We start from the raw sequence: 10,139 nt of genomic DNA, 5'->3' as shown, positions 1-10,139 counted from the left end.
GGCTCTGGTTAAGTATTGGTTTGTGTTTTTCAAAATGTCTGTGATTTGTTAAGATTTATGGAAGTGATGTTTTCTGATTATTATTCACTAATAATTAGTTAATGTGGAGGGCCAAAAAAACCTTTTGTAATTTTACATTTTCTTAAGAAAAAATGGACGATTGAAGACGTGTCGGACGTACAATAAATTGTGTTGGACGTACATGTCTAAATTGTGTCGGGCGTACATATAATTGACACAAAAATATACAACTAAATTAGTAATAAATTCAACCTTTTATTCATTAGACTGACTTGGCATCTCAATAAAAAGTAATTAATAATTTTAAGTTCATAACAATCTATTGTTGAGGTGAAATGTTGATTTTTTGTGAAAATATAAAAATACACTGCAAATCTCCAAATATACGGTAAACCCTACCTAATCCCTTTGATTAAGACTACAGTATATCATGTGGTATGGACTGACTTGATATCTCAATCAAAAAACAAACAGAATATGATGTTCAAGATTTTTTTTTTTTTTTTTTGGAGAGGGGCCAAGGGGTAAAATTGGCCTTTTTACCCCAAAAATAGGTTGTACAACATAAAATTATTATCTTTTTTTTTTATTGAGATACCAAGTAAATCTACTGTAATACTACATGATTCAATCACTATCAAGAAATTTGGATGGTTTTTAGTGGTGTTTTTAATATCACTGTACACGACATCACACCTTTTCTAACTGTTACGTGAACATAACAAAAAAGGTCTATGATGATGCATACAACTACTATAACTTTAAACATGTTTTTTTTTTATGCTCAATACATGTAACAACACTCCACACAACCTCCACTCACTAACAGCACTTTAACATTGCCAGCTATTGTCAAGTGGGCTATTGCATCATTGATGCTCTTGTTTTGTTTTTTTTTTCAATTTTAAGAATTATTTTTTCAATTTTAAGACATTTTAATTTTGTACAAATGAACATTCTAAATAATTTTTTTTTTTTATTCTATACACAAATAACATCCTAATTATTATTATTAGCTTTCCAAAAAAACCCAATATAAGCGCTGTAACTGTATTTAAACGTGGAGGAACGCGCGAACCGGTGAACGGTCGCTCTTGTTTAAAGGAAAGTCCAAAGGGGGTGGGGTGTCAAAGGGACATGGTGGTTGATTTGAGCAGGAATGACGCTTGAATGAAAAATTACTGTACTATTATGTTTAAAATATTTTTGATGTATTGCACATTAATATTGGGACAACTAAAATTGTCTTCAAGACAAGTGAATTTTTCAAAGGTACAGTACAAGAGAGAACAAGTGAAAAAATGCGGAATTCCTTTTTGCAACAAGTCAAGCTTAAAATACAATTTCCAGAAACAAATTAAAAGATTTTTAACATCCAGAGAAAAAATACACTGTGGGGAGGCTATGCTTTTACTGCTTTAGTGTAAAGGAGTAATATTCTATCTAGTTCATCTAATTTCAATGTACTATGAATCTTGTTTTTAATATCAGTTGGTACTGTACGACATCTGACCCGACCAACGACTATGAGTATGGAAACAGTGCTACCATCTGGGCAAGTTTACATGGATGCTGAGGCATATGAACCACCCATGTACAACGATGCCTTTCCACCATTGCAGCCAGCCAGTCCAACAGAAAATTGTCAACCAGCAATGCCTAATCCTGGGCCTAGCTACTCTAGCATGGCAGTCAAGTCTTCCACTGTTACTCAGGTATGAACTTTTTAGAATTTTTTAATGCTGTAAATGCCTTTATTTTTGCGCACCCTTAAGTTTTGCGATAAAACAGCAATCGTGAACTATTAAGGGCAAGCAAAAATCGCGAAAATTTTGAATGATATTCCCTCAATAAAGATTTCGTGAAAATATACTTGATTCTTTGTGTATTGTTTTTCAATCATTCAATCACTTTCATAAAGTTAAACACTGTGGTTTGGATAAGGTTCTACAGATACAGCATAGAATTGTGTTGTGGTTTAATAAAAGCAAACTTATACTTAACAGGATAATCCTTTTGACTATTTGTGTACAGTATGGTGTAGTGAAACCATTGTTGGCTCCGACCCATAGTTAATGTAGGGGCCCCCCCTCCGGACAGATCCGAGCCCCCCCTCCCCAAATCAAACAGCTCATCGGGCAGTTGGACTAAAACAAGTATAAGATAGGCCCACGCGAAGCCAACACATGTCCGTCACAGTCTATGTGTCATTTCTGGCCATCCAGAGGTTCCTTAAAAAAATTTGGAAGGGGAACACCCTCACAAAATCTTCCACAAGCTCCAGCCTATGTGCTCTATTCGCCCTGTCGGACAGATTAATGACATTTCTACCACCATTGCGCGCATAGGCCTCGACCTAGGCCTAAGCATAGGTAGTCCTCCATGGATAAACAGAAGCTCGGAAGTCGTTATGTACCCAACGGTTGGCTGCCTTTAGGTCTACTTTGTCGCCAGTTTGCAGCTAGAGTACCAATACAATAACACAAATAAACTTTGCATGGCTATGGATTGGCGAAAAATAGATCTTGACCGAAAAAAAAAATGATGTATTTTAGCAAGTATATGTAAGTTTTAAATTTACTTTACTTACGTTTGCCTCTCTCCACCCATGAGTATAAATGAGTACCTGGTAGGATGGTATGGCATTCAATATATGGGTTGTGCGCATTCAAGCAGCAATGACCACGGATACTCCCCAGGGAGTAGAGAAAGTTGCACAATGTGCAGATCTGCCAATTCAGTATCCAGTGACCAATGAAATATGGTGCCAGCGCCTTGTATAATCGCCTGCAGATTGTGAAAGGCGCTATATAAATTCCAAAAAAATGTTCACATCATTCCGACGACGACGGGGGCTGAAATGAACCATGTAACATCGGGGTAACCCCCTACTTTTCCGAAAGATGCAGTGGGTTCTTTAAAGTGCACACAAGCCAGATGTATAATACACTGGACCTCCATTTTAACATTTTAAGTTCTCATCCGAGAAGACTTGGTTCTACCAAACGAACCATGGGCGAGGAGCAGATGGAACCAGCGCATGGGTGGCACCAGCGGAGGGAGGGGCAGGGGGTGCATGTAGGCTAGCCTACTGTAGGCCCTGTAGTTAGTAGGTCTCATCATCTAGGCCTAGGCTTAATAGTAGTAGGCTAGCCTAATTTCTGTGGTGAGTGAGTGATTTGAGACCTGAACATTCAACAGCTGCGTTAGTGAATATTAAAATACCGACTTGCATCTCCCTGTTATACTGTAAACAGAGTCGATTTTACAGCACAGCAATTTTTTAGTACATAAGAAATCAACATATTACGTATGATCAATTCATGTATTTTGAGTCCTCTTTGGTATTTGTTTTTGTAATTGAACATTGTTTCACTTCAAGTTTCATAAACAAATTTTAGGGAAAGATATTTTTTTTCCCTAAATATGCTACTATTTAGTCTGAAATTATTAAAAAATAAAATTAATAATTTTAATTTTATAATTAATGGTTATGAATAATTAAAAAAAAAAATTTAAAATACCTAGTCAACAGCCAGAATAAAAACATTCATCTCCACATCAGCACAAATTATTCCTAATAAAACTAAATTAGAATTTATTGATCAAGAACTTTGGAAGAAAAAAACTAATATAAAATTTCACCCCAAGGGGGGCCTAGCCAATTCCCCTAGGTCTATGAGCCGCTTCAGTCACCTTCTCCACACTGCAGAGTCTAGCGTGATAAAATTAACTTACTTCGCGACTAAAAATCCATAAATAATTATATCCGCCTAGTGCCTGTTTAAAGTAGTGCTAAAACCGCACCTTATTATCTTCCAAAAATCCAGTTGGTGTAAAAAAAAAATTATGAAAAAATATGAATTATTACGATAATATAGTATTATGACCCATCATTTTGTTTCCTATGCTGTCACCGATCTCAGCGTGGCGATTGCTCGGGTCACCGGAAAACAGGAAGTTCAGGAGTTCAATGGTCATGTCGGAGTTTGTTTTCATTTTTTGTAAACAACCAAAATTGCACAATCAGAATTGAAATCCACATTGTTTTTTTCAGCCACAAAAAATTAATTTTACGTGGAAATATGTGGATGTAATTAATCAAAACGGGTATAGTATGTATGTTGAATGTATATTGTCTGAAAGTGTCAGAATAGTTACTTTTTGAAAATAGTGTCTTTTTAGATGATTTAAATCATCAGTGTTGATGGCAGCACCTTCCTGTTCAAGGGGATTATATTACAAAAACAACAATCATATTTCATATTTTTAATTACTCAAATTCAAAATCATTCAAATTAAATAGAAATTTGCAATAAGAAACATTTTTTAATAACATTTTTTGATATTTTCTCGAACATTTAGTGAAAATACATGGACACAATACTGCACATACTGTATGGTTTTTAAATAATTTTTGTTAATTATTTAATTAATAAATTACGATAATTTGCAAGTGCTTCAAGCGCTTCTGTAAGTGAAAGGGTTAATATCCATCTAAGCTACATAGATTTTGAAATTGCTTGGCCATAAGGCAAAAAATTGGTTAGATTATCACTCCCGCCCGCGTCAAAAATCAAAATATTGATGCGGGAGTAAAAATAGAATTTTTTTTTTATTGCTGCATTATTTATTTTAACGGCTTAAAAAACAATGCAATTTTGTGACTGGAAATACATTTTCTTTAAAAAACAATAAAATTAAACCAGTTTTTATACAATATTTACAATATTCTTGCCAAATAAAAACAGTCCCCTCCTCATCAATTAAATAAAAGCAATAAACCACCTGCCCTTATCACTTAAAAAAAAAAAAAAGAGTGATAATCTTAATAATTTTTTCTATGTGCCCTAATCAACTTCCAAATTTAATTGTCGCTATCAATATTTTGAAAGTTGTTACCAAAAAAGTAAAGTCAAGCCCTGAAAATATGTACAATTTGAGGATAGGGAGTTAATTAACAACTTGGTACAATTTGGTAAACTTTATTGGGCCTACATTTGCTTTGATTTGTAAGATTTTGAGTTGAAAAAAACCCTCTTGGCCAAGCCTTTACAGACTGCAGTAGGCCTATTTATGGTAGCCAGCCTCAAAAGGGGGGGGGGAGGGAGGTAGTGGTAGGAGATTGCTCGAAAAATATGGAAAAATCAGGAGCTCTAGCTTTAATATGCTTCTGAATCATGTTAAAAATTGGCTGGAAATTGTAAAATTGCAAAAATAAAGGGCTTTACAGTAGGTAATCTACCCATCATTCATAAAAAAAACAATAAACATGTTAATTTCAAATTGTGTCTAAATTTGAATGTTATTCTTTGTACACTATGTTGAATTAGACCAGTGCATAACACGTACAGTAGTACAGTCTTCTGGTATTTAATCTTAGCTTATCTTAAAAGAAGTAAATCTAGCTTACCTTGGTATTTTAGGTATTCCATGTGCCTTTGGAAGAGCGGAAGTACAAGGAGATGAACCAGGGTTTTGGAGAAACTGGCAGTCAGTCTAGTAATATCTGCCAAATGATTATGAACAAAACTGGTGAGTATATTGTGCAGACTAAAAGTATTATTAACATTTGTTCTGTAATAAATATACTTGTATTGTTCCTAATTCATGAATACTCAGCTTGGCAGGCAGAAAAAAACATTTATTTTTCCCAAAATCTGGAAGCTACATAAATGAAATTCAGATATGACTCCCAACTTCATGTGATCTCCCTATTTACTTAAACATTCTAAAAAGGCCTTCATATGACAAAAGAAAATTTGCTTCAAATTTTAAGCAGTTTTAGGTTACAGCCTTTCAGAATGTAGATGTCATGTCCCCATTTTTTCATAGGTATTCTTTTTTTGGTAAGTACAGTATTCGACCGAGCTAGTATACTACCAAAATATTTCTAAATTCTGCAATTTACGTACACTTTCTGGTCTTCTGATATCCAGTAAAAACATTTTACTGTAAGTCGAAGCTGGGAGGACTAGGTTCTCTTCCCAGCTGAATTTAGCCCAGTAATGCGTGTTAAAAATACAAGTATTAGCTGGATAATCTACAGTAATACAATGATTTGCTGCTGATATTCAAATTTTGGGCCTAATTTTTATACAGTCAGATGTTTAGAAATAATATGGTTTTAAAAATTTTACTTGCTCATAATAATAATAATATAATAATAATTCTGGATAATAATAATAATCTAGGATCTGGCTAAAATTTGTATGCACTAAACTTAAGAGAGAATATTTCAGCTGAAAATTGATCCCCTCATCGTATATGTTCATTTATAATACAAAAAAAACCTTATGCAGTATGTTCAGATTGCGCAGTGGTCATTTTCAAGCTTTTCTTCCTGGATACAGATTTTGGCACACATCTCAAGTTGATCCTTGGATTCATATTAGCCTATAACAGTTAAGATATTCTCTCATAAATTAAGTGCTTTCAAATCTTGCTCAGGTCCTCTACAAAGACAATTTATAATGTTTATCACTCAGTGTTATTCAGTCAAAAGGAACTAAAATTTGTTTATTGTTTTTTTGTTAATGGTGAAGGTGCTTCGATAGAAATGAGTTTGGCAAAGGATAGAAGTATGACAATTGTTGTTACTGGCAAATCAGATGCTGTAAGAAGGGCTCGCAGGGAACTCATTGCTAAACTACAGACCCAGGTACTTTCATTTATAGGCATACACATTCAAGTGAAATACATATCTATATTATAAAAATAATTAGGCTTATTTCAAAGGCTATAAGCATAAAGGACTCAAGGATCTCGAAAATTGCTGGTCTGGAAAACTGTAACAAAATAGATATCGAAGTGTCCATCACAAAGTGAATATAATTCCATATTTCAGCTTGAGGGAAAAATAATGAATTAACTGTTTTTATTCATTGGCTTTTTAGTTGTTTTGAGCACATGGCATTGTTTACGCATGGAGGTATAATAGTTTACTTAACATACTTTAGCATTTCCTTTTGTAGTTTCATATATGGAACACCAAACGTTCACAAATTATAAATGTTTGCTGCAAGGGTGGTGTTGTTTTTTGGTTAGATAGAAAATGTAAGCCGTACGTGATAAAACATATACTCCCTACCACCAATTTTGAGTCATTTTTTAGACCAAATCTTGATTTGCGCATGCGTCGGGAAAAAGTTTGCCGACATTTTGTTTTCATTGCATTTTAGGTTTCTATTTCAGCATGATTGTTAAATTAATTATTTTTTTATCCAACTTTACATTGTTTGTATTGATGCAACATAGGCAAGTTCACAATTGGCCATTCCGAAAGATCATCATCGTTATATCATTGGACGTAATGGTGCAAAGCTAAAAGAACTTGAGTTGGCAACGGCAACTAAGATCACTATTCCAAATTCAGACGAAAATGCTGACTACATCAAGATTATTGGAACCAAGGAAGGCATTGACAAAGCTTGCCATGAAATACAACTTATATCTGATGAGCAGGTGATTACTGGTTGTAAACATAGTAGACTCTTTCTCTTCTGATTTTAGGGCGAACTCCAACTTAAGGCTTTTGCCCTATTGCCCATTTTTTATCTGCGCTTATAAAATTATATACATACTTTTTTATTCTTATTTAAACTTACATTTTATTAATATTTTTTACTTAATCAAAAAATGTTGAAATTTAGAAATTAAAGGAGACATTCAGAAATCATTGTTTTCATTTTTATTATCAATATGCATTATTGCTCTAATTGATTCAGTATGTAATATCAAATTATTAATATGAGATTTAATAACGGTTTTAGACAATGGTACTTAATAAAATAATTCAAACTTGTTTTGTTTATTGAAGGCTAAGCTTGCATTTGAAATTCTCAATATACCTTGCCACTTCCACCCTTTTATTTGTGGAGCTGAGAACAAGAATCTAAAGTTGATTATGGAACAGACTGGAGCTAAGATTAATGTTCCACCGCCAACTATTCATAAAGATGAAATTGCTGTATCTGGTGAGAAAGATGGTGTGAGGAATGCTGTAATGAAAATCAAGTTAATCTATGAGGAAAAGGTATTAATTTTGTTTGTTGCTTTTAAGCATACAATTACAATACATAACTCCATAACAGTGTATTATGTTTTTGTTTTTTGTGACTGGAAAATGTTCTTAAAAGACTAACCTGTGATAATACATTCATATGAGTTTTGCATCACGGCCCTGCCCCTGTATACGTGGCTGCCTGTGTTGATCATTGTTTGCAGATCATTTGTTCATCTCAAGTTGTGTTTCTGGTCATAATCAATACATATTTTGTCTACAGAAACGCAAGACCACAACTGTATCTCTTGAAGTACGCAAGTCTCAGCATAAGTATGTAATTGGCCCTCGTGGTTCCACAATTCAGGAAATTCTAGCTTCTACTGGAGTGTCTGTAGAATTGCCACCATCAGAAGATCCATCAGAAACCATCACATTAAGAGGTGAACAGGACAAACTTGGACCTGCAATTACACAAGTCTATGCTAAGGTATGCATCTTTTTTACCAGGTAATATTTATCAAATGCTAATCCAAGACAACAGTTGGTAGCAGTAGTTACAACTATGCATGGGAAAGTTGCGGGACAAACTAAATTTGAAGGAGCAGGACAGTGCTAATAAATGGATGCCAAATGAAAATGAAGTTACTAATTGTCAAGTACCGTACTTGCGCGAATAAACGCCCTGTTTGAATAAGCGCTCCTCTTGAATAAGCACCCCTCAATTTTGAATGAACGCCCCAAATTCCTAAGAAAATTCAATCATATAGTACAGAACAGGACATCACCAACTTAATTTTCTGCATCAACTATTCGCATCTATCTTAGCATTGTTGGTCGGTCAGTCCCTCTATCCATCTGCTGTCGGTCTATCAGTCTCCGTTAGGTTTAACATGGTTTTCAATTTTGATGCATCTTTAGAATCCTGTTCTTGTATGTTGCTACTCTTTTTTGGATTGAAAACTATAATATTTAATATCTAAAAATTAAAATACTGTATGGCCATTTTCAGTCAACAAAAATAAACTGACCTCATCACTCTCGTATCTAAGCAATGATCCTGGTAATCTGAATTGGTAGATAGCCAACACGCTTACCACCAACACCAACTCCACCACTAGTTTCATCTGCTGTTGTGTAAATACCCCTAACATTCTTGTCATGAGCCATGCTCTGTCAATGATTACCTTTTGTTTACCAAAGCCATCGTTTATCTTCGATTAAAAAAAAAAGTTCTCAAAGAATTTCATCCGACTTCAACAATAGTAAATGGAGTTGTAGTTCTTTAAAGATAAGCCAATTGTAAAAAACGGAACTTACCAGCTACGTTTCGGCTAGCATCGGTAGCCTTGATCACGCGAATGACGCCTTGTTGTTACAGTGACGTCGTTCATGCTTCGGTGTGATCTTGCATGTAAGTTCTTACGTCAGCTTTTCTTCTTAAGTCAGCTTTTCGCTGCTTCCCCCTCTTGTTGCCAGCTCTACTGTTGGCCTTCGTAGTAAATCATCGTATATGTGGCTGAGTTCATGTCCTCCTTGATCCAGATTAATGTTGTTGCTTGTTTTGCGTATCCATAGTGATTCTTTGATTTTTCTAGCTATCGTGTGTGGTTCTTTATCTAATATCTTTGTGTTGCCCCAGTTTGGAATATGATTTTCAGCAATGACATGACCTGTAATCGCTGATTTGTGGGTGATAGTAGACCGAGTTCCTTGATGCTCTGGTTCTAATGCCTGGTGTAAAAAAAAAATGCGTCTTGAATTTTGCAATTTCCTATAAGCACCCATTTAATTTTCATCTATTTCCATAAGCGCCCCCTCAATTTCCACTCTGTTTGAATAAGCGCCCTGTTTGAATAAGCACCTCCCAAAAAAGAGCCAAAAATATTTTAATCGCCCTGGCGCTTATTCGCGTGAGTACGGTAGGTATCCCATTGAAGCCTTTTTGTGTTACCACAGTCTGGCAATGTTCGCAAACTTCAATAAAATGACACGAGTTTGATGTTAAAAAAATAATATCAATCGTGAATGTATGCCAATTAAAATTCTATATCTTGAAAGAACATAGTTTATTCTTTACTTGCATATATTTTTTAATGATATTGATAAAATATTG

At 34.5% G+C, this 10,139-nt stretch overlaps 1 protein-coding gene across 1 annotated transcript in view; it reads left to right on the top strand.

Moving 5' to 3' along the window:
• Nucleotides 1-10,139, top strand: part of LOC117116743 (vigilin-like) — a 50,364-nt gene that overhangs the window by 7,972 nt on the left and 32,253 nt on the right. The window contains exons 3-8 of the mRNA XM_033260835.1: nt 1,513-1,736; nt 5,448-5,556; nt 6,567-6,682; nt 7,279-7,485; nt 7,841-8,056; nt 8,307-8,513. Of these exons, the coding sequence (XP_033116726.1) occupies nt 1,548-1,736; nt 5,448-5,556; nt 6,567-6,682; nt 7,279-7,485; nt 7,841-8,056; nt 8,307-8,513 (1,044 nt within the window). The 5' untranslated portion in view covers nt 1,513-1,547. The remainder of the gene's footprint in view (nt 1-1,512; nt 1,737-5,447; nt 5,557-6,566; nt 6,683-7,278; nt 7,486-7,840; nt 8,057-8,306; nt 8,514-10,139) is intronic.

Source organism: Anneissia japonica, unplaced genomic scaffold (assembly GCF_011630105.1).
Source record: "Anneissia japonica isolate Jap-2015-1 unplaced genomic scaffold, ASM1163010v1 scaffold287762_len338049_cov154, whole genome shotgun sequence".
NCBI classification, from domain to species: Eukaryota; Metazoa; Echinodermata; class Crinoidea; order Comatulida; family Comatulidae; genus Anneissia; species Anneissia japonica.
The sequence above is the reverse complement of the archived record's forward strand: the minus strand, read 5'-3'. Positions and strand labels throughout refer to the sequence as shown.